The sequence below is a fragment of the Mobula birostris genome, chromosome 6, assembly GCF_030028105.1.
Source record: "Mobula birostris isolate sMobBir1 chromosome 6, sMobBir1.hap1, whole genome shotgun sequence".
Classification (NCBI taxonomy): Eukaryota; Metazoa; Chordata; class Chondrichthyes; order Myliobatiformes; family Myliobatidae; genus Mobula; species Mobula birostris.
Genome location: NC_092375.1, coordinates 6,921,109 through 6,946,032, shown reverse-complemented (window position 1 = coordinate 6,946,032; position 24,924 = coordinate 6,921,109). Strand labels below are relative to the sequence as shown.

Below are 24,924 nucleotides of genomic sequence, written 5' to 3'. Positions count from 1 at the left end.
CCTGCAGGAGAGTGGAGTGAAGAAGTGCCTCACACCTCCTTTGGTAGAGACGCTACTCCACCCCGCCATTCACCAGACACATTATTCCATACAGAAGTACACAGAGGTAGTCAAAATGAAAACACAATGCAGAATATACTGTTGCATTTACGGAGAAATGCATTGCAGGGAGACAAATAAGCTGCAAGGGGCCATGACAAGGTAGCCCGGGAGATCACGATTTCATTCTCATCACACAGGCAGTCATTGAGCCTGCTGGTGTATCTTCCCAAGTTTATGTATCCTCTGCCTGAACGACCGGAGTGAGGGATGTCCTTGATTATGTTGGCTGCTTTCCCGATTCAGTGGAAATCATAAGACCATAAGACATAGGAGCAGAATTAGGCCCATGGAATGCGCTCCGCCATTCCATCATGACTGATCCCAGATTCCACTCAAACCCATACAACTGCCTTCTCGCCATATCTGTTGATGCCCTGACTGATCAGGGATCTATCAACTTCTGCTTTAAAATAAACCCACAGACTTGGCCTCCACCGCTGTCTGTGGAAGAGCATTGTACAGATTCACTACTCTCTGGCTAAAAAAATACCTCCTTACCTCTGTTCTAAAAGGTCACCCCTCAATTTGGAGGCTGTGCCCTCTAGTTCTGGATACCCCACAAGAGGAAACATCATCTCCACATCCACCCTATCTAGTCCTTTCAACATGCTGTATGTTTTAATGAGACCTCCCACCCCCCAGCATTCTTCCAGACTCCAGTGAGTACAGGCCCCAGCTGCAAAACGCTCCTGATATGTTAACCCCTGCATTCCCAGAATCATCCTTGTGAACCTCCTCTGGACTCTCTCCAATGACTCTCTCCTTTCTGAGCTATGGAGCCCAAAATTGTTAACAATACTCTGTGTGGCCTGACTAGTATCTTATAAAGCCTTAGCATTATCTCCTTACTTTTAGTACCTAAGAAGATGAGGCTGGTTTTCCTGATGGATTGAATGTAGACAGTCTGTGAAGGTGATCCTGGTTTTTCTGATGGACAGAGTGTTGACAGAGTCTGTGAGGATGAGCCTGGTTTTCCTGATGGACAGAGTGTTGACAGAGTCTGAAGATGAGCCTGGTTTTCCTGATGGACTGAGTGTTGACAGTCTGTGAAAGTGATCCTGGTTTTCCTGATGGACAGAGTGTTGACAGAGTCTGTGAAGGTGATCCTGGTTTTCCTGATGGACAGAGTGTTGACAGTCTGTGAAGGTGAGGCTGGTATTCCTGATGGACTGGGCTGTGCTCAGAACTTTCTGGAATTTTTTGAGTCTCAGAGAGAGCAGTGCTGGACCAAGCTGTAAAGCATCCTGGTAGGTTTCCTTCAGGAGGTCCTTTCAAGAGTCTAATAACAGCAAGATTGAATCTGCCTTTGATCCTGGTGGTACATATTCCCAAACTTTTGTATCTTCTGCCTGATGAGAGCGGAGAGAAGAGAGGATGTGTAGGGTCGATGGGGTCTTTGGTTATGCTGGTTACTTCACTGAGGCGGTGGGAAGTGTAGACAGAGTCCATAGAGGTGATGGTGGTTTCCATGATGTGTGGAGCTGTGTCCACAACTCCCTGCGTTTTGTTGCGGTCACAGGCAGAGCAGTTGCTGCACCAGCCTGTGATGCATTGGAATAGGATAACTTTGATACTGCATCTATAAAGGTTGGCGAGGGTCAGCAGGGACTTACGAGATGTTCTTAGCCTTCTGGGGAGGTAGAGGTAGTGGTGAGCTTTCTTGGTTGTGGTGTCTACCTGCCTGGACCAAGCCAAGTTATTGGGCGAAGGTTACACCAATAAGCATCCAGCTCCCATGAACTCAATGACGGATCTCAACTCCTGACTCCAGCATGGAATCAATAACCCAACCACTCGCTGCCTAAGCAACTTTTCCTTCATCTGTTTTGGTACTTTTGCCAATCATTTCTTTCTGCATCCCAGACATCCCACCCTGCAAAAACTCATTTCATGGAGGTAGCACCCCACCCCTCCACAACCCCATATTTCACCCTCCCCCCCCCCCCCCCGTCGACCTCCAAGGGTGTATGTAATACTTTGTTTGGTGATTTTGTCTAATCTGTAAACAAAGTTGGGCATATGCAGAAAATGTGACATTAAAATATGTACTTATATTATCATGCTTATTCTATTACAACTTTAAACAGGTCTACAGGGAGTTCGGCCTCATCACGTAGGACATCAATAGAGTAGCTCCTTAGCAGCTGGCCAGTTAGTTTAAATAACGTTAGCTATGCTAATGAACGAATGACACCTGTTAAACTCACCTCAACATGTCTTTTACAGTCATCTGGGCAATAGAAAAGTCACTGTTGCAAACAGTGCAGCGAGCAACACTGTCATTGTTTTGACCCCTATTAGGCAGGGGTACACTTTAGGGTAGTCTGGGGTGAAGTATGTTTTATATATTTTTTTGAAACACTCTGCCATGGCGGTGCAGGACACGAAACTGAACTGATGGAGAGAGAGGTCGACTGTAAAGCCCGCCCACAGAAAAAACTGATAGGTCCACTTAGCACAAAGAGAGACCAATCAGGATGCTCGCTGTCGCTCCTGCTCCCGCTCTCGCTCTCCCTCTCAAAAAAATCAATTTCTGGGATATTATATGTAATTTTCGGGTGTCAGGGAGCTGCCATCAATATGTGGGAGACTCCCAGAATTTCCGGGAGAGGTGGGATGTCTGACATCCCTGGTGTTTGACTCCTCTCTGGCTATCAGGCAGCATTTGCAGACAAAGAAAACGTTCACTTCTCTCTCTCTCTCTGCATTATTGATTTATCTGAACACTGCTGAAAGAAATGTCTCAAGATTCAAGATTCAGTTTTTTTTTATGTGTTTATTGAAACTTACAGTGAAATGCATCGTATGTGTTAACCAAGGTTGCGCTGGGGGCTGCCTGCAAGTCTCACCACACATTCCGGCACCAACATAGCATCTCCGCCATGCTCAGCAGAATACAACAACAGCAGCAAAACAAGCCCCATTCCTCCCTCCTACCACTGCCCACACACAGCCCTCTAAAGAGGACAGGCCTCCAGTTCCAGCCTCAGAGGCCTGCAGGCACTAGCCCTTGATTTCCCCAGCAGACTCTAAGAATTTCTCGGATTCTGCTCCGGCCAACGGGCCTTGAATTCCAGATTTACAATTCGACCCTCAGGCCTTGATTCTCAGCTTTGATCCCAGGACACACTGATCACCAAACACCTGGCCTTACAATTCAACCCTCAGGCCTCGATTCTCAGCTTCGATCCCAGGACACACTGATCACCTGGCCTTGAACTTTGGTCTCAGCGATTCGTGAACCCAAGGGGTCATCGGAACTCGCCTTCCTGCCTGCATGGAACTCTGGCCTCTTCCTTTCTCCACAGATGCTGCCTGACCTGCTGACTTCTCAGTTGTTTATTTAATCGCAGGTGATTTTCTATGCCAAATGCAGATCTTGAGAATCTTAGAGAGAGGCATACAGCACAGAAACAGGCCCTTCATTCTCACGAAGTCCATGCCGACTATCAACTACCTGTCTAAACCAATCCTACTTAATCTCATTTTGAAATCTCCTGATAACCCCATCCACTTGCCCCAGATTTTACCCTTTGTCTACACACTAAGGGCAGTTTACACCGGCCAGTTAACTTACCAACCTGCAAGCCATTAGGATGTGGGAAGAAACGGGAGCGTGCAAGAGAATGATGCACAGTCACAGGAAGACCATGAAAACTCCACATGGATGGTGCCGGATGACAGGATTGAACCTGTGTCACAGATGGCGTGAGGTAGCGACTCTACCAGCTGCATCAACCAGTGCAAATTGTCCTCAGTATCTGTCATCACCTTCAGTACATTCAGAAACCTTCAGTACACTCAGTGGCCACTTTATTAGGTACACCCACACACCCGCTTGTTAATGCAAACATCTATCAGCCAATCATCTGGCAGCAACTGAATGCATAAAAGCATGCAGGTATGGTCAAGAGGTTCCATTATTTTTCAGGCCAAACATCAGAATGAGGATGAAATGTAATCTAAGTGACTTTGACTATGGATTGTTGGTGCCAGATAGGGTGGTTTGAGTATCTCAGAAACTGCTGATCTCCTGGGATTTTCATATACAACAGTCTCAAGAGTTTACAAAAAAATGCTGTGGTGGTTCTGTGGGAGAAAATGCCTTGTTAACAAGAGAGGTCAGAGGAGAATGGTCAGACTGGTTTGAGCTGATAGAAGGGTGACAGTAACACAAAAAACCAACGTTCCCTCTAAATTTTTTTACAGCTGTGCGAATCAACAATCATTCTGATTAGAAAATTTTTACACAGCCTGAAAACTGTGCGGCACTTCAATTCTGACATTAAATAAAAGAAAACTCAAGCTGTGTGGCAACAAAAGCTATGTGCACAGGAGCATTTCAGTTACTGTGCAGCCGTGCACTTGTGTAGCTGAGAAGGAAGGGTGTGAATAACCATGGGTAACAACAGTAATGTGCAAAATAACATCTCTGAACACACATGTTAAACTCTGAAACAGATAGATCAGACCTGGAGTCAATCTACAACTCTAGATGCCTACGGTGCGCTCGTAACATCATTAGAGATCTAGCACATCCTGGACACTGCCTGTTCCATCTCCTTCCATCAGGTAGGGGAAACAGAAACATCTTAAGACCATAAGATATAGGAGCAGAAGTAGGTCATTCGGTCCATCAAGTCTACTCCATTCAATCATGGGCTGATCCAATTCTTCCAGTCATCCCCACTCCCCTGCCTTCTCCCCATACCCTTTGATGCCCTGGCTAATCAAGATCCTATCTATCTCTGCCTTAAAGACACCCAATGACTTGGCCTCCACAGCCGCATGTGGCAACAAATTCCACAGGTTTACCAGCCTCTGACTAAAGTAATTTCTCCGCATCTCTCATAAATGGATGTCCTTCAATCCTGAAGTTGTGCCCTTGCGCATAAACATTAGCGGAAACATTAAGACTGAGAAACTGCTTCTTTCCGGGGCTCTTGTGCAGCTGAATAATGCCTCACCCTGGCTTGCCAATGGTCTTTGTGTTATGGACTATCAAAGTCACTAGTTGCACATAAATAAGGGTTTTTTAAAAATTAACCTGTACCACATGCATTGTAAATATCTGCTTTACACAGACCAGAGTATCACTGCAATCTCGTTATCTTGAGCAATGACAATAAAGTTCCATTCTCCAGCAACAAAAGACCATGAACGTACACTCAGTGGCTACTTTGTTAGGTACAGATTGTTGAAAGGTGAACAAAGTTACTGGAAAGACGTAGGTGGTAGATACAGAGTATTCGACAAAATGAGATGCAGCAGACATCATATTAAGACCCTTTCAGAAGAGGCCTGCCTCGATACTGATATTGCATGACATTTTATACGCTAAAGATCAAAGGACAATATATCTACATGCTTCCCTTTGAATTACGTATAACTTTCACACCTCCTTTTTCATACCCACACCACAGACACACAAATGAACTTTAAATCAGTATTGTTTGGCTTTCCAATTAACTGTGGCTAATGGCTTTTAAGAACACATTGTCCACAGCTGCATTTTAAATTTAATCTACAGTCCATATTCAGATCTGAAGAGTGGTGGCTGGAGTTAATTTTGCTATACGCCCGAAGTCCAGAATATGCTCCAACACAGGACGTACCTAATAAAATGGCCATTAGAACACATACTGCTCTGTATGGAGAGTGATGTATTGATTACACTAGTGGACAAAAATTCAGGGAGCGTAAATTGACATTCCACTTCTGTGGATCTTAAATTTTTCTATCTTTAACAGTGATGGAGGCTGTCAAATTGTCATGATGATTTCATTGAGGAAGGGAAGCCAGCCAAACTGTCTCTTTGTGACTCCAATCCCACAATCATGCAGAAATATCAATGGTCCTCTGAATTGGTCTAACTGTCAGCTTGATTACATCAGTCCATCAACGTAACATGAGGCATTGGGGGAGTGGAGAGAAACCTAGAGCGCCAAACAGTACAGTACAGTGTGGGCCCCTCGGCTCACAATGTGCTGCCCTGTATAAACTTTCTGCATGATTAGTCTTCCCATCCCCATTCTGGCATGTCTGTCCATGGCCTTCTCTACTACCAATGTGAGGCCAAACTCAGTCTGGAGGAGCAACTCCTCATATGTCATCTAGGTAGCCTTCAACCTGATGACATGAACATCAATTTCAACAATTAGCCTTCAACCTAATGACTTGAACATTGATTTCAATGTCGAGTAACTTCCTTCTTTTCCCATTCCCCATTCTGGTTACCCCTTCTCTTCTCCTCACCTGACTATCACCTCCCTCTGGAGGTGATCCCCCCTACTTCCCTTTCTCCCATGTCCACTTCCCTGTCCTATCAAATATTTCTTCTTCAACCCTTTACCTTTTCCACAGAACTTTATTGGTGGAAGGATTTGAGGGAATTTGAGGAAAGAAGTGGAATTAGTTTATTATAGTCACATGTTTGGAGATATAGGGAAAAGCTTGTCTTGCGTATTGTTCATACAGATTAAATCATCACACAGTGCACTGAGATAGAACAAGGTAAAACAATAACAATGCAGAATAAAGTGTAACAGCTACAGAGAAAGTATAGTGCAGGTAAATAATAAGGTGTAAAATGATAATGAGATAGATTGTGAGATCACGAGTCCATCTTATTATACAAGGGGTCCATTCAGGTATCTGATAATAGTGGGATAGAATTTGTCCTTGAACCTGATGATGTGTGCTTTCAGGCTTTTGTATCTTCCACCCAATGTGAAGGGGGAGGAGGGAAAATGCCCAGGGTGGGTGGGCTGTTCTTCCAGGAGGCAATGACATATGACCAGAAGATATAGGAGCAGAATTAGGTCATTTGGCCTGTCAAGTCTGCTCTGCCATTCAATCATAGTGGATTCTTTTCTGAACCCCATTCTTCTGCCTTCTCCTTTAACCCCCTTGGCAATCGAGCAACCAAGAACATGGGATTAGTCCTGATTATATTTTTAAAGCCTGCATGGACAGGAGAAGGCCAAATAGCAGGTGTCATGTGTGAAGGTTGTGTGGTGGCACTGATTCCCATTTTTGCATTGTGATTGACACTGTTGTGAGCCACCCGGTCAGTTAATTGATTTACTGTTACCTGTTTTGTTTTGTTCCAGTTGGTTCAGTTGGTAAGTTGAAATCTCATCCGCCATTCTCTGTGCTTCATGCTGCCGTGTTTCATCCATCCAAACCCTCCACCCTCCATCAACCAACCAACATGCTCACTCGGTACTGTTGTCGCTGGTAACAAGGTCAGGCAACAGGAAGCCCATTTAAGCAAACAAAAATCTGAGAGGGGAGTATGGGTAATGTTGAGCCGAGAGAGAAGGTAAAATATATCTTCTGTCGCTTAAAATGTTGCTCCACAGGGTTTGACAGACAGGTAAGTGAAGGTTTGAAGTAGTATTTGGTGATTTTGGGGAGGGCCCAATTTTTGGTAGTTTGAGTGGGGTTGTTTGATTTGAGGCAGATATCTTCCTAAGCAGGGGTCCCACTCCCATTCCACGGACCCTTCGTTTAATGGTAGGGGTCCGAGCATTTAAAGGCTTTTCTATGTTTTTCATACCTTCAACATACATTTCCACCTTTGTAATCAATGAAGTTCTTTTACAAATCTGCTACAAAATGGAAAGCTAACAGCCATTTTCATCCTTTGAGCTCTGACATAGGCAATGCAATTCTCTCTGGATGGTGTGTGTTAATGGCGGGGACTGAGGAGACGTACTTGGCAGTGTTGTCTCCTTTGCCACCAGTAACCCTGACATGGAGATCCCACACACACTCCACCTGTAACCCTGACAGGGAAATCCCACTCCCACCTTGCCTGTAATTCTGACCTGGAGATAATATCCCCACTCTGCCTGTAACCCTGACAGGAAAATCCCATTCCCATTCTGCCTGTAACTCTGGCAGGGAAATCCCATTCCCACTCAGCCTGTAACCTTGACAGAGAAATCCCATTCCCATATTGCTTGTAACACTGACAGTGAAATCCCATTACCACCTTGCCTGTAATCCTGACAGGGAAATCCCACTCCCACCTTGCCTGTAACCCTGACAGTGAAATCTCATTCTCACCTTGCCTGTAACCCTGACAGGGAAAACCCATTCCCACCCTGCCTGTAACCCTGACAGGGAAAACCCATTCCCACCCTGCCTGTAACCCTGACAGGGAAAACCCATTCCCACCCTGCCTGTAACCCTGATTCGGTGATCCCACTCCCATTCCGCCTGTAACTCTGGCAGGGAAATCCCATTCCCACCTTGCCTGTAATCCTGACAGGGAAATCCCATTTCCACCTTGCCTGTAACCTTGGCAGGGAAAACCCATTCCCACCTTGCCTGTAATCCTGACAAGGAAATCCCATTCCCACCTTGACTGTAATCCTGACAGGGAAATCCCATTCCCACCTGGCCTGTAACCTTGGCAGGGAAAACCCATTCCCACCTTGCCTGTAATCCTGACAGGGAAATCCCATTCCCACTCTGCCTGTAACTTTGACAGGGAGATCTCATCTATCTGTAACCATCAGGGAGATCGCACTGTTGAAGGAATTCCAAGTATTTCCAAGTATTCAGTGGAATCAGGTTTAGTATCACTGACGCAGATGATGTGAAATTTGTTGTTTTGTGGCATTGGTACAGTGCAAGCATAAATCAATAATGCAATAAATAAATAAATCTGGAAAATGCAGTAACAAGCTAATGTTCGTGGACCTTTGGAAATCTGATTTCGAAGGAAATGAAACTGTTTCAGAATCATTGAGTATGCACCTTCAGGCTCCTGTACCTCTGCCCTGAACATGGCATGAGACAGTAATAAGCCCATTTAATGTCTATCTCTCTGTCTGTGTCTGTCTGTCTGTCTTTCAGCATGTGTGTGTGTTGTCCCTCTCTCTCCCTTAGTGTAGGTGTGTCTGTCTCTCTAAATATCTCTCTTTCTCATTGTGCCTGTCTCTGTCTGCTTCTCTCTGTGTTTTCTATGTGCATCTCTCTCTCTCTCTCAATGTGTGTGTGTGTGTGTTCTTTCTTTCTTTCTTTCTCTCTCTCTCTTAGTGTAGGTATGTCTGTGTATGTGTGTGTGTGTGTGTGTGTGTGTGTGTATGTATATATGTACCCCCCCATCTCGCTCTTTCTCCCTCTCTCTCTCTGTCTATAAATAAATTAATATAAATACATATTTTTCTGTTATATTCTGTCATCAAAATCCTGACAGGAGGGTCGAAGAGATTCAAGAAGAAATTTCCACCTTATTATTTCTGTTTATGCTCTGTCTGAGGAGTTTGTATGCTCTCCGTGTGTTTCCTCCAGATGCTCCAGTTTCCTCCCTCAGTCCAAAGATGTACAGGTTAGGGTTAGCAACTTGTGGACATGCTGTGTTGGTGACACTTGCAGGCTGTCCCAGCACATTACAAACAACACATCTCACTGTTGTTTCGATGTACATGTGATAAACGAAGGTAATCTTCTTAATTATTTGTAATTTTATGTCAAACACAACAAATTTCACATCATATAAGATAGTGATAGTAAAATAAATTTAAAATCTAGGTCCTTGAATAGTGAGATTTTGTAAAGTATGGAGAGTGGGACTGATTCTTGAGTTCTCCCAATGGGCAAGCACCAGCGGGATGGGTGGGGTGGCCTCGTCCCTGGGCTGCAGTTGTGTGCGGTAGCTTACGATGCCTCCTTGCTAACCGCCTGCTTCTTTTCCTCCTCGGCAGCCCCGCCGCAGTTCGTGGTGAAGCCCCGGGACCAGATGGTCGCAGTCGGCCGGACGGTGACCTTCATGTGCGAGGCAACGGGCAACCCACAGCCAGCCATCTTCTGGCAGAGGGAGGGCAGTCAGGTGGGTGCATGGAGGGGAGGGACCTTTCCACACTTCTGGTTTCCCGAAACTGCAGTGGGGGCAGTGGAGTAGAAAATGTTTGGGGGGGGGGGAGTGGAGGTTATGGGGATGTACTGCATTCGAGGTTTCCACGCCTGAGCTGACTGCCTGCACTTCCTGCTGTGTTCACCGCTACGTATGCGTGGAGCAAGAGCATGAGCACTTCAAAAGCTTGCACCCGAAGGTGAGCCCTCCATGCAGTGGAAACTTGATTGATTTACCACACTTGCAAATGGCCATGTGTGTACCTGCTACATTCTCACAATCGATCTGATACGGTACAGTTACGTCTGTACCCGTGTGTGCCTGGAGAAGGAGTACACAGTATCCATGGTTACAAAAGGGAGCTTTCCAGGACCGGGGTCCTAATGTGTCCTAGATATGGATAGCTTATTGACCAGCCATTTAATGGGTCCTAGATATGGATAGCTTATTGACCAGCCATTTAATGTGTTCTAGATATGGATAGCTTATTGACCAGCCATTTAATGTGTTCTAGATATGGATAGCTTATTGACCAGGCATTTATCTTTCTACTTTGTGTGCCCTTCTCTTCGCAGAATCTCCTCTTCTCGTATCAGCCTCCGGAACCTTCCAGCAGGTTTTCAGTGTCACAGGTGGGGGACTTGACCATCACCAACGTCCAGCGGTCTGATGTGGGTTACTACAGTTGTCAGGCTCTCAACGTAGCCGGGAGCGTCATCATCAAAGCCTTCCTTGAAGTGACAGACAGTAAGCATCTGGGGGTTTATGAGGGAGGCGCGGGCGAGCTCCAGCGATCTGTGATGGAGAGCCTCTCAGCCACTCTGGGAATGGTAGAGTGGTGGTTAGCACAGCTGGCCCAGGTTCAGTTCCCGCTGTTGTCGGCAAGGAGTTTGTACCTTCTTCCCGTGACTCTGTGGGTTTCTTCTGGGTGCAACAGTTTCCTCCCACATTCCAAAGATGTTTGAGTTGCTAGGTTAATTGGTCATTGTAAATTGTCCCGTATTTAGTCCAGAGCATAACTGGGCAGCGTGGCTCGAAGGACTTGAGGACCTATTCTGTGCTAGACCTCCGTAACAAACTAAACTGGCCACAGGGTCACAGCCTCATGCAACACAGAAGCAGCCCAGCTGACCAAGACCCCAACTAAGGCCGTCAGTAAGCAGCAGCACAGTAGCGTAGAGGATAATGTATCACTTTACAGCAACACTAGTCAGGCTTCAATTAGCCCCACTGTCTGTAAGGAGTTTGTACATTTTCTCCGTGACTGTGTTGGCTTACTCCAGCTGCCCTGGTTTCCGCTCACATTCCAAAGACGTAGAGGTTAGGGTCAGTGAGTGGTAGGCATATTATGGTGGCGACAACTGTGGGCGTCCCCAGCACATATTCAGACTGTTTCGGTCGTTGACACAAACAGCACTTTTCACTGTTTGTTTCAATGTTACGATGTACCTATGACAAATGAAGCCAACTTTCATCTTAGTTTATCTCAATAATGCTCATCTCCCATTTGCCTGCGGTTTGCCCAAATCCCTCCAAATCTTTCCTTTCCATGTCCATATCCAGGTACCTTTTTAATCAGGGGCGCCCAGCCCTTTTTGTGCCATGGATCTCTACCATAACCAAGGCGTCTGTGGACTCCTTGTTTTAAATGTTGTTAATGTACCTACCTCAACAGCTTCATTCTGTACACTGACCAGTCTCTGAGTTAAAATGGAGAGCTTCAGTTTCCAATTCAATCTTTCCCCTCTCACCTTAAGTCCATCCCCTCTAGTTCCTGGTTCCCCAATGTTGGAGGAAAAAATGTGCTCATTCACCTCCTTATGATTTTATACACTTTGATAAGACACCCCTCAGGTCTCCTACTTTCCAACGAATGAGTCCCAGCCTGCTCAAACTCTCCCTGAGGCTCTGTCCATCGAGTTCTGGCAACATCTCTGAGAGTGGCAGAACAGAGAGATAGGGAAGTGAAAAATGCTTGCCTTCATCTTTCATGGCATTGAGAGTGGGGACATTACATGCATGAAACATCAGTTAGGCCACACTTGAAAGGAAGGCTGTGATTACACAAGAGAGGGGACAGAGAAGATTCACAGCAGTGTAGCCCTGGACCAACAGGCTTGAGGTTCAACAGTCAAGAATGTTTGATATTATTTCCAGGACACAATTATAAAGGAAAATGATATAGTTGTTACTCCGGATCTGATGAAGCACAAAAAACAAACTCAATGAGTTAAGTAAAGTAAAGGCATCCGTTAGTCTTGCGAGACCATGGATTTGCGCCTTGGAAGCTTTCCAGGGCGCAGGCCTGGGCAAGGTATGGAAGACCGGGGCAGTTGCCCATGCTGCAAGTCTCCCCTCTCCATGACACCGATATTGTCCAAGGGAAGGGCATTAGGACCCATACAGCTTGGCACCAATGTTGTCGCAGAGCAATGTGTGATTAAGTGCCTTGCTCAAGGACACAACACGTTGCCTCGGCTGGGGCTCGAACTCACGACCTTCAGATCGCTAGTCGAATGCCTTAACCACTCGGCCACGTGCCCACACAATGAGGTAAAGAACATAACAATAAAAGCACAATAAATATAAATACATAAAGTAACATACCCATAGATTGATCGTATGTCCATAAAGTGACACTAGGCACAGAAGGTGGCTTTGACAGGAAATGATTAAGTAGTGGTGTTGGGGGGTGTGGAGGGTTAGGCTAGTTGGTGGAGGTGTTGATCAGCCTTACTTCTTGGGGAAAGTAACTGTTTTTGAGTCTGGTGGTCCTGGTGTGGATGCTGCGTAGCCTCCCCCCTGATAGGATTAGGACAAACGGTCCATGAGCAGGGTGTGTGGGATCCTTCACGATGTTATTGGTCCTTTCCTGGTGGGTAGGTTGGTGGCAGTGATGTGTTGGACAGTTTTGGCTACCATTGTGGAACCTTCCTGTCCACCACAGGACAGTTTCCGTACCATGCAGTGATGCAGCTTGTTAGGATGCTCTCTATTGCGCACCTGTGAAATGATGTTAGTATGGATGTGCAAAAGTCCATCTCTCTTTAGCCTCCTCAGAAAGTAGAGGCATTGCTGAGCTTTCCTGGTTGTGTAAAATGCAATTAAGCTTCTGAAAAGATTCACGGGGATCTGGCCTGAACCAGAGGGTTTGAGTTTCGAGAGATTGGCTGGGATGGGTCAGTTTGCCCTGGAAGGAAGGAGGCTTAGAGGTGATATAAAAGAGGTTCATAACATTGTGAGAGGTAGGTTAGTAGAGCCTGATTCCTGTGACAGAGGTGACTAAGACTAGGGGAAGTGGGTTTAAAGTAAGAGGGATTGGGAAGGGCATTCATGAGCAGATATCTAGAGATTGTTTCCCGTGACAAAATCTAAAGGACTTGGGTTTAGAGGGAGGAATTTTATAGGGAAACTGAAGGGTAGATTTTTTACACAGTTATTTGGTGCCTGAAATGAGCTGTAAGAGGAGATGGTGGTGACAGGAACACACACAAAACAGTGGAAGAGCACAGCAGGTCAGACAGCATCTATGGAGAGGAATGAAGAGTCGTCATTTCAGGCCGAGGACCTTCATCAGGACTGGAAAGGAATGGGGAAAGAAGCTGGAATAAGGAGGTGAGAGGAAGGGAAGGAATACAGGTTAGAAGGTGATATGTGAGCCGGGTGAGGGGGAAGGTAGGTGTAAAAGGTAAAGGGCAGAAGAAGCAACCCATAGGAGAGGAGCATGAACCATAGGAGGAAGGGAAGGAGGAGAGGCACATGTAGGAGGTGATGGGCAGGAGGGAGGGCTTGAAATTGTTGGAAGTTGGAATGTTCATGTTGTCAGGTTGGAGGCTACCCAGACAAAATATGAGGTGTTGCTCCTCCAACCTGAAAGTGGCCTCATCATGGCAGTGGAGGTGGCTGTGGACTGGCTTGTAGGCATGGGAATGAAGATTGGAATTAAAATGGTGGCACATACTCTGACCCTGTTGATTGTGAGTACAAAACAACGCATTTCATTGTTTGCTCTTAACAACATTTACAAGGCATCTGGGCTGGTTTCTTGAATCAACAGCGTATAGGGGAATATTGAATTAACGTTGAAAAGACAAAATACAATGATGTCCCTTTAGAACAGAGGCGAAGAGGAATTTTTTTAGCCAGAGGGTGGTGAATCTGTGGAATTCATTGCCACAGACAGCTGTGAAGGCCAAGTTATTGGGTATATTTAAAGTGAAGGTTAATATGTTCTTGATTAGTCAAGGCGTCAAAGGTCACCTACCTACAGGAAAGATGTAAATAAGTTTGACATAGTACCGAGAAAATTTACAAGGATGTTGCTGGGACTGGAGGACCTGAATTATAAGGTAAGCTTGAATGGGTTAGAGCTTTATAGAAGATTGAGAGAAAATTTGATAGAGATATTTAAAATTATGAGGGGTATATATAAGGCAAATGCAAGCTGGCTCTTTCCACTGAAGATGAGTGGGACTACAACTAGAGGTCATGGGTTAAGGGTAAAAGGTGAAATGTTTAAGAGGAACAGGAGGGGAATCTCTTTCACTCAGAGGGTGGTGAGGGTGTGCAACAAGCTGCTAGTGCAAGTGGTGCATGCGAGCTCGATTTAAACGAAGTTTGGATAGGTACGTAAGTAGTAAGAGGTATGGAGGGCTATGGTCTCAGAGCAAGTCGATGGAAGTAGGGAGTTTAAATAGATCTGTACGGATTAGATGGGCTGAAGGTCCTGTTTCTTTACTATATTTTTTTATGTGTCTATGACTCTGTATAAGGGGAGAAGGCTGGTGAATAGAGCAGAGAGAGAAAATAAATCAGCCATTATCGGAAGTTGGAACATACTCTTTGGGCCAAATGGCCTAATTCTTCTCCTATGTCTTCTGATCTAAGTGTGCTTAGTATAGATTTGCATGATAATCAGCATATATGTATTGGACCAAAGGGCCTGTTTCCGTGTTACACAGCTTTATGGCTCCAGGGCTCTATTTGATAGGGTGGATTATCAGAGACTCTATTGCTTCTTGAAAACCTGTAGTGCTTCTTATTCTCAGTACGTTTCTCTGAGATGCAAGAATCTTTGTGACCAGGTTTGTGGATTATCCAAAGATAGGTGGAAGGGCAGGTAGTGTTGTGGAAGCAGGGTGTCTGCAGAAGGACCTAGACAGATTGGGAGAATGGGCAAAGGAATTGGCAGATGTAATATAGTGTAGGGAAGTGTATGCTCATGTCCTTTGGAAGAAGGAATAAAAGCGTAGATGACTTTTTAAAAGGGAAGAAAATTCAAAAATCGGAGGTGCAAAGGAACTTCGGAGTCCTGTGCAGAATTCCCAAAAAGGTTAACTTGCAGGTTGAGTTGGTTGTAAGGAAGGTTAATGCAATGTTATCATTCATTTCAAGAGAACTAGAAAATAAAAGCAAGGATATAATGCTGAGGCATTATAAGGCATAGGTCAGACTGCACTTTGAATATTGTGAACAGTTTTGGGCTCCTAACCTAAGAAACGATGTGCTAGCATTGCAGAGGCTTCAAAGGAGATTCACAGGAGATATCCCAGGAATGAAAAGGTTACCATATGAACAGCATTTAATGGCTCTGGGGCTGTACTCGCTGGAGTTTAGAAGAATGAGGGGGTATCACTTCGAAACCTATTGTATATTGAAAGGCCCAGATAGAGTGGATGTGGAGAGGATGTTTTCTATAGTGAGTGAGTCTAGGATCAGAGGGCACAGCCTCAAAATTGAAATGATGTACATTTAGAACAGAGATGAAAAATTTCTCTAGCCAGAAGGTGGTGAATCTGTGTAATTCATTGCCACAGATGGATGTGCGGGCCAAGCCTTTGGGTATATTTAAGGTGGAGGTTGATGGGTTCTTGATTAATCTGATGCTCAAAGGTTACAGGGAGGAGTCAAGAGAATGGGGTTGAGAGGGATAATAAATTAGCCATGATGGAATGGCTTGATGGGCTGAATGGCCTAATTCTGCTCCTATGTCTATTGGTCTTAAAGACTAACTGCTATTAGTTTAACTCAGGAGTTTCCAACTTGGGGTCCACAGTATTGGTCCATAGCATAAAAGAGGTTGGGAATTCCTGATTTCACTGGGCAGCCTAACAAGTATAACTAGACTGATTTCAACTGCCCTAGAAATCAACAAAGTCAAAGTCAAGTTTATTGTCATTTTTTTGCAAGTACCTGTTCACACAGGTGCGATCAAAAGCTTACCTGCAGCAGCATCACAGGCATGGAACATCAGCTACACAGCATTCACAAGAAATGCATAAATTGAACAGTTTTTACAAGAGAGAGCAAGAATAGAACTTAAAATAAAATGTCCGTTTTTGTGCAAGGTGTTCAAAGTGGTCATGGTGTTGCTAAACTGTAGTGATTAGGATGGTACAGGTTAGTTCAAGGCACTGCAGGTGCTGGGATCCAGGGTGACACACAAAATGCTGGAGGAACTCAATGGATCAGGCAGCATCTGTGGAGAAAAAAATGGATAGTCAAAGTTTTGGCACAAGTGAAGTCCAGAGGAAGAGACTTGACCCAAAACGTCAAATGACCACTTCCCTCCACAGATGCTTCTTGTCCTGCTGAGTTCCACCTGGGTTCCCAAACTGGTCCCCACAGACGTCTTAGTTAATGATAAGGGTCCATGGCGTTAAATAAAAAGATTGGGAACCCCTGCTCTAGCAGTTTGTGTGCTGTTCTGCTATCTGCTGCATGTAGGCTTGACTGATCAAGGCAGTGCTCGTCGGGCAGGTAAGCCTGAATAATTTTGTCCTGCTGCTCTTTATTGGTTCCAGGTAAACAACAGCTGTGTGCCTGTTCATTGTTAAAGTCAGCGTGCGGGTAGATTCTTCCACATCTGTTTACATTTACTCCAAACTGGGATGTACCAGTAACAATTAGTCCTGTAATTACAGGCATGTCTGTGCAACAGCTGTTTGACATTGCTATTTGTGTCATTTATAGAAAAAATTAGAACTGAATGTGTAGGATTATGAGAGATGGAATAGACAGCCAGGCCCGTTTTCCCAGGGTGGCCATGTCCGACACCGGAGGACAGCTGTTCGAAGTGAGTGGAGGGAAGTATACAGGAGATGTTGGAGACAGGTTTTTTTACACAGAGGGTGGTGGGTGCCTGCAATTCACTGCCAGGGCTGATACAAGAGGGACATTTCAGAGACTCTTAGATAGGCACGTGGAGGTAAAATAAATGGAGGGTGTGGGCTGTATAGAAGGGAAGGGTTGGATTGATCATTAATATTGCCCAAATGAAAATTTGCAAAGTCCACAATGGGATTCGGAGGGCTCTCTGCTGGCTGAGGAGTGGCATTTGTGGTGGGACTACTGGAGGTAATTGTGAGTGTTGCTTTTGAATACTAAGGATTTCTTGGTTAGAGCATCAAAGGTTATGGGGAGAAGGCAGGAGAATGGGTTTGGGAGGGATAATAAATCAGCCATGATGGAATGGCACAGCAGGCTCAATGGGCCGAATGGCCTCATTCTGTCCCAGTACACACCATGTGCTGAAGGAGCTCAGCAGGTCAGGCAGCATCTATGGATGGGAATGAACAGTCAACAGTTCAAACTGAGACCCTTCACCAGGACTGGTCTCGGCACAAAACGTTAACTGTTTATTCCCACCCATGGATGCTACCTGCCCTTCTGAGCTCCTCCAGCACGCTGTGTGGGTTGCTCGAGATTTACAGCATCTGCAGAACCTCTTGTGTCTGATTTTGTTCCCACCTCTTCTGGTTTTAATTGATTCCACTTGTCAAAGCTTTCTTCAAATCATTTCCTTCCAGTCATTTCGGACCGGCCTCCACCTGTTATTCGTCAGGGCCCCATCAATCAGACGGTTGCCGTGGACAGCACAGTGACCCTCGGTTGCCTGGCCAGTGGCTCCCCCCCGCCCACCATTCTGTGGCGGAAGGATGGGGTCTTGGTCTCCACCCATGACTCACGCATTAAGCAGCAGGAGATGGGAGCACTGCAGATCCGCTATGCCAAGGTACGTGGTGTTGATTCATTCTGTGGGAGGGTATCTCACTGGCTCCTGTGATGTGACCTGATTGTCTGTGGCAGCTCAGGTGACACTGGCAATTGTGAAAGGTTTGTATTTTCCGAGTATACAGACCGCGTCATGATTTCCCATAGCATAAAGCTGCCTCATCTGTGTCAAGGATGGGAGTTGAGAAGAAAATTATATTGGAATTTGACTTGGAGTTTGCTTATTATTGTCTTATGTAGTGAGATATGGTGAAATATTTATCTTGTATACAATTAATACAGATCAAATCAGTACAACAGTGCACTGAGGTAGAACAAGGGAAACACAAGAAAGAACACAGGACCTGCGGACAAACTCCTGCTCCTGTTTCCTGTACAGTTTTTGACTTTGGAATTGGAATTGGAACAGCAAAAGCACAGCGAAAAACTTTGTTTGACATGCCATCCATGTGGATTATTATATCAGTACATCAAGATAATTGAATAGGGTTGAGGCAAAAGGAAAGCCTTCCATTGGGGAAGGAGATGGGAATAAAGGGGAAGGAACACAAGGCAGACAGCTGATTGTGTGTGAGTGAAGGAGAGCACTGGGATGTGAGAACTATCTGAAATTCTGGTTAACAAACCTCTGGTCAAAGGAACCACATTCTCCCCATTGAATCAGGTTTATTATCACTGTCGTGAAATGTGTTGCTTTATGGCAGCAGTACAGTGTAGTACATTAAAAAATACTGAAGTTGCAATAGATAGATGGACAGATAAATAGATTTATGTACATATAATTGAGAGAGAGAGAGAGATGGATAGTGCATAGAGGACTACTGAGGTAGCATTCATGGGTTCAAAGACCATTCAAAAATCTGATGATAGTGGGGAAGAAGCTGTTCCTTAACATTGAATTTGGGTCCAGGCTCCTGTACCTCCTCCCTGATGGTAGTAAAGAATAGAGGTTATGTTCTAGACGGTGATCGTGCTTTTTTGAGGCATCATCCTTTGAAGATGCCCTTGATGGTGGGGAGGCTAGTGCCCGTGATAGAGCTGGCTGAGTTAAGGGTCAACGATTAAAGCACACTCCATAACTTCAGACTGTTAATCTCAGTTGACTTTTGATTTGGTTTCTCCTTTGGGAAGGCACGGTAGCATAGCGCTTTACAGCACCAACAACTTGAGCTTAACTCGCGCTGCGGTCAGTAAAGAGTTCTCCCTGTCACCACGTGGGGCTCTCCAAGTTTCAAAGGCATATCGATGAGTAGATTAGTAAGTTGTGAGCATGCTGATTTGGCACCAGAAGCACTTGCGGGTTGCCCCCAACATATCCTTGCCCTGGGTTAGTCATTGATGCAAACAATGCATTTCAGTGATAGTTTTGATGTATTGATGTACATCTGAAAAGTAAAGGTAATCTTTATCTTCCGTCCCTACAGCTGGGTGATTCAGGTATCTACACCTGCATCGTATCGACACCAAGTGGTGAAGCTTCCTGGAGCGCACGCCTTGAAGTTCAAGGTAAAGAGTCTCCTTTCACTCTGAAAAACCATATCTTCCTGCAGATCAAGTAGACAGCTACCGGGGTGGGAATATAACCCTTCCAAGTTTCAGGAAAAGTGTCTCCAGCAAGTGCTAGATCCAGAGCATTGCCCATCTACACTGTCCCATCACACACTCCCAGGGCAGGGACAGTTAGATACAGAGTGAAGCTCCCTCTACACTGTCCCATCACACATTCCCAGGGCAGGGACAGTTAGATACAGAGTGAAGCTCTCTACACTGTCCCATCACACAATCCCAGGGCAGGGACAGTTAGATACAGAGTGAAGCTCTCTACACTGTCCCATCACACAATCCCAGGGCAGGGACAGTTAGATAATGAGTGAAGCTCCCTCTACACTGTCCCATCACACACTCCCGGGGCAGGGACAGTTAGATACAGAGTTAAGCTCCCTCCACACTTTTCCATCACACACTCCGAGGGCAGGGATTGTTAGATACAGAATGAAAGTACTTTTACTACTTTGCAGAAGTTGATAAATTCTCGTCCATCTCCAATCTGATGTTAACCCATGATGATCTTCCAGAGTGTTTATTGTTCAGTGCCTGTGGAGTAAGAATCAGCTTTATTATTGCTGATGTACAGTACACTGTGAAATTTGTTGTTTTGCAGCAGCAGTACAGTGCAAGACAAAAATTACCATATCTTACAAAACATGACAAAATAGTTAAAAAGAGGAATAGTGAGGTAGTGTTCGTGACTTTATGGACCAGTCGAAAACCTGATGGCAGAAGGGAAATATTGAGTGTGTGTCTTCAGGCTGCGGTACCTCTTCCTTGATGGTCATAATCTGACGTTGCATTAAACTAGACCAAGAAAAAAGCTGAGAAAGTGGACCCCAAGATCACTGCTCTGTGCTTACAATCCACACAAAGCTGTGATGCTCAGTGGCCTCTTTCCGAGCTAGTTGTTTGGGTAACTTGGCGCAATTCCCCACCATATCTTCTACTTCTTCTAACTCTTGTGTATTTTCCCATCTTCTGCTGCGTAGGTGTTACACTGAATGTTTTCTTCAGTGCTGTCCTACACATGTGCTCTGTGTGGCATCTTGCCTATGTTGACACTTCATCATATTTGGAGAGCAGTGTCTTTATCCCAGGGTAGCGTAGGGGCATAACTTTTAGATGATGGTCGGCAAGTAAGGGGTGATGTCAGAGGTAAGTTCTTTATACAAACTGGTGGGTGTTGGGCACACCCTGCCATGTGTACTGGTAGAGGCAGATGCATTAATGAAATTTGAAGAACTTTCATAGTCACAAGGATGATAGAAAAATGGAGGATTATGTAGGAGAGTTGGGTTAATTGACCTGATCTGAGAGTAGGTTAAAAGTTCGGCTCAATGTTGTTGGCTCAACTGCCTGTACTGTAGTGTTCTATGTTCTACATTCTGTTTCATGAAATTTGTTGTTTTGTGGCAGCAATACAGCGTAAAATCATACAAATTACTCTACACTAGAAAAAGTAAATAGTGCATTGACAAATAGTGAGATCACGTTCATGGATCAGTTAGAAATCTGATGGCGGAGGGGAAGAAGCTGTTCCTAAATCGTTGAGTGCAGGTCTTCAGGCTCCTGATGAAATATCTGACATTGTCTCAAGTTAGACCAAGCAACAGCTGAAAAAGAGGCCACGAAACATTACTGCTCTGTGTTACAATCCACATTAAGCCATGATGTTTGATGGCCAGTTTCAGAGCTATTAGCTTGGGATAACTTGATGCGTTGCCTCTCCACATTTTCTATTTCTTCGAACCCTTGCATATTTTCCCATCTTCTTTCACTCGGCGTGAAGGAAACACATTATCCCATTGACAGCTAATTCTCCATTGCGGAGATCAATTTACTGTATCAGATTTCTATGACGTTGTGCAGAGACTGAGAAAAGCAGCTGATTCGGAGACAGACTACTATCATTCTTTCTGCAAAGTGAGGTATTAAAAATCCTTTTCATTTAAAACATGTGAGAAAGGTTGAGTGAGCTAGGGCTTTTCTGTCTGGAGTGAAGGAGAATGAGAGGCGACTTTATAGAGGTGTACAAGGTGATCAGAGGCATAGAATGAGTGGACAAACAGACATTTTTCCCAGGGTGAAAATGACAAGTACAGGGGCATACCTTTAAGGTGATTGAAGGAAAATATATTGGGGATTTTAGAGGTATAGGACTGTGCAAAAGTCTTGGGCACATATTTATAGCCAGGGAGACAAAGACCTTTGCACAGAACTGTAGTAACTTTATGTATTGCACTGTACTGCTGCTGTAAACAAAAAACAAATTTCATGCCATATGTAAGTGATGATAGTCCTGATTCTGATATGGGTCTCTATTATGGACTGAGAGTGGGAAGGGGGAAGGGGGCAGGGAGAGGGGAGGAAGCAAGAAGCACCGGAGAGCCATTCTTTAATGCTCAATCAACCAAGTGTTTGGAATCAAATGACTTTGTCTGGTGTCTCAGGGCTGGGTGTGTCTGCACCTGCGCCAGCCAATGACCCAGACAATCCTTCCGCCACGTGTCCCATGCCCCTCCCCGGTGCTCCAACCTCGCCACTCCCAACATCCTTTGCCCCCACCAGATTTATAAACTCGCTCTCTGCCCCACATTGAAACATAGAAAATCTACAGCACAGTACAGGCCCTTCGTCCTACAAAGCTGTGCCAAATATGTCCTTACCTTAGAAATTGCCTAAGGTCACCCATAGCCCTCTATCTTTCTGAGCTCCATGTACCTGTCCAGGAGTCTCTTATAAGACCCTATCGTATCCGCCTCCACCACCATCACCGGCAGCCCATTCCACGCACTCACCACTCCCTGTGTAAAAACTTACCCCCGACATCTCCTCCGTATCTACTTCCAAGCACCTTAAAACTATGCCCTCTCGTGTTAGCCAATTCAGCCCTGGGGAAAAGCCTCTGCCTATCCACATAATCAATGCCTCTCATTATCTTATACACCTCTATCATGTCACTTATCATCCTCCGTCGCTCCAAGGAGAAAAGGCCGAGTTCACTCAACCTGTTCTCATAAGGCATGCCCCCAAATCCAGGCAACATCCTTGTGAGTCTCTTCTGCACCCTTTCTATGGTTTCCACATCCTTCCTGTAGTGAGGCGACCAGAACTGAGCACAGTACTCCAAGTGGGGTCTGACCAGGGTCCTATATAGCTGCAACATTACCTCTTGGCTCCTAAAGTCAATCCCACAATTGATGAAGGCCAATACACCATATGCCTTCTTAACAACACAGTCAACCTGCGCAGCAGCTTTGAGTGTCCTATGGACTCGGACGCCAAGATCCCTCCGATCCTCCACACTGCCAAGAGTCTTACCATTAATACTACATTCTGCCATCATATTTGATCTGCCAGAATGAACCACCTTACACTTATCTGTGTCGAACTCCATCTGTCACTTCTTACCCCAGTTTTGCATCCTATCAATGTCCCGTTGTAACCTCTGACAGCCCTTCACACTATCTACAACACCCCCAACCTTTGTGTCATCAGCAAATTTATTAACCCATCTCTCCACTTCCTCATCCAGGTCATTTAAAAAATCGCAAAGATTAGGGGTCCCAGAACAGATCCTTGTAGTACACCACTGGTCACCGATTTTCATGCAGAATATGACCTGCCTACAACCACTCTTTGCCTTCTGTGGGCAAACCAGTTTTGGATCCACGAAACTATGTCCCCTTGGATCCCATGCCTCCTTACTTTTTCAATAAGCCTTGTATGGGGTACCTTAGCAAATGCCTTGCTGAAATCCATATACACTACATCTACTGCTCTACCTTCATCAATATGTTTAGTCACATCCTCAAAAATTTCAATCAGGCTAGTAAGGCACAACCTGCTTTTGACAAAACCATATCATGCCTTTCCAAATGTTCATAATTCCTGCCTTTCAGGATGTTCTCCATCAACTTACCAACCACAGAAGTAAGACTCACTGGTCTGTAATTTCCTGGGCTATCTCTACTCCCTTTCTTGAATAAGGGAACAACATTTGCAATCCTCCAATCCACCAGAACCACTCCTGTCCCCATTGATGATTCAAAGATCATCGCCAGAGGCTCAGCAATCTCCTCCCACAGTTGCCTGGTGTACAACTGGTATGGTCCCGGTGACTTATCCAACTTGATGCTTTCCAAAAGCTCCAGCACATCCTCTTTCTTAATATCCACATGCTCAAGCTTTTCAGTCTGCTGCAAGTCATCACTACAATCACCAAGATCCTTTTCCATAGTGAATACTGAAGCAAAGTATTCATTAAGTACCTCTGCCATCTCCTCCGGTTCCATACACACTTTTCCACTGTCACACTTGATTGGTCCTATTGTCTCACGTCTTATCCTCTGGTTCTTCACATACTTGTAGAATTCCTTGGGGTTTTCCTTAATCCTGCCCGCCAAGGCCTTCTCATGGCCCCTTCTGGCTCTCCTAATTTCATTCTTAAGCTCCTTCCTGCTAGCCTTATAAGCTTATAGATTGCTATCATTACCTAGTTTTTTGAACCTTTTGTAAGCTCTTCTTTTCTTCTTGACTAGATTTACAACAGCCTTTGTACACCACAGTCCCTCTACCCTACCATCCTTTCCGTCTCATTAGAATGTACCTATGCAAAACCCCACGCAAATAGCTCCTGAACATTTGCTACATTTCTTCTGTACATTTCCCTGAGAACATCTGTTTCCAATTTATGCTTCCAAGTTCCTGCCTGATAGCTTCATATTTCCCCTCACTCCAGTTAAACGTTTTCCTAACTTGTCTGTTCCTATCCCTCTCCAATGCTATGGTAAAGGAGATAGAATTGTGATCACTATCTCCAAAATGCTCTCCCACTGAGAGTACTGACACCTGACCAGGTTCATTTCCCAACACCAGATCAAGTACAGCCTCTCCTCTTGTAGGCTTATCTACATATTGTGTCAAGAAACCTTCCTGAACACACCTAACAAACTCCACCCCATCTAAACCCCTTGCTCTAGGGACATCCCGATAGATATTTGGGAAATGAATATCTCCTACCACAACAACACTTATTATTACTCCTTTCCACAATCTGTCTCATTATCTGCTCCTCGATGTCCCTGTGACTATTGGGTGGTCTATAAAAAACACCCAGTAGAGTTATTAACCCAATCCTGTTCCTAACTTCCACCCACAGAGACTCCGTATACAATCTCTCCATGACTTCCACCTTTTCTGCAGCCGTGACACTATCTCTGATCAGCAGTGCCACGCCCCCACCTCTTTTGCCTCCCTCCCTGTCCTTTCTGAAACATCTAAAGACTGACACTCGAAGTAACTATTCCTGCCCCTGAGCCATCCAAGTCTCTGTAATGGCCACAACATCATAGCTCCAAGTACTGATCCACGGCTCTTAGCTCATCCGC

The 24,924-nt window shown here is 45.1% G+C and overlaps 1 protein-coding gene across 2 annotated transcripts in view; it reads left to right on the top strand.

The window, feature by feature from the left end:
* The window catches only part of robo1 (roundabout, axon guidance receptor, homolog 1 (Drosophila)), a 368,472-nt gene that overhangs the window by 264,481 nt on the left and 79,067 nt on the right, over window positions 1-24,924 (top strand). The window contains exons 7-10 of one of the 2 annotated variants that reach the window (XM_072259842.1): window positions 9,822-9,946; window positions 10,546-10,717; window positions 17,779-17,984; window positions 19,408-19,489. In XM_072259842.1, coding sequence (XP_072115943.1) covers window positions 9,822-9,946; window positions 10,546-10,717; window positions 17,779-17,984; window positions 19,408-19,489 — 585 coding nt within the window. Of the gene's footprint in view, window positions 1-9,821; window positions 9,947-10,545; window positions 10,718-17,778; window positions 17,985-19,407; window positions 19,490-24,924 lie in introns of those variants that run through there. The other variant, XM_072259841.1, reaches the window with a different exon arrangement.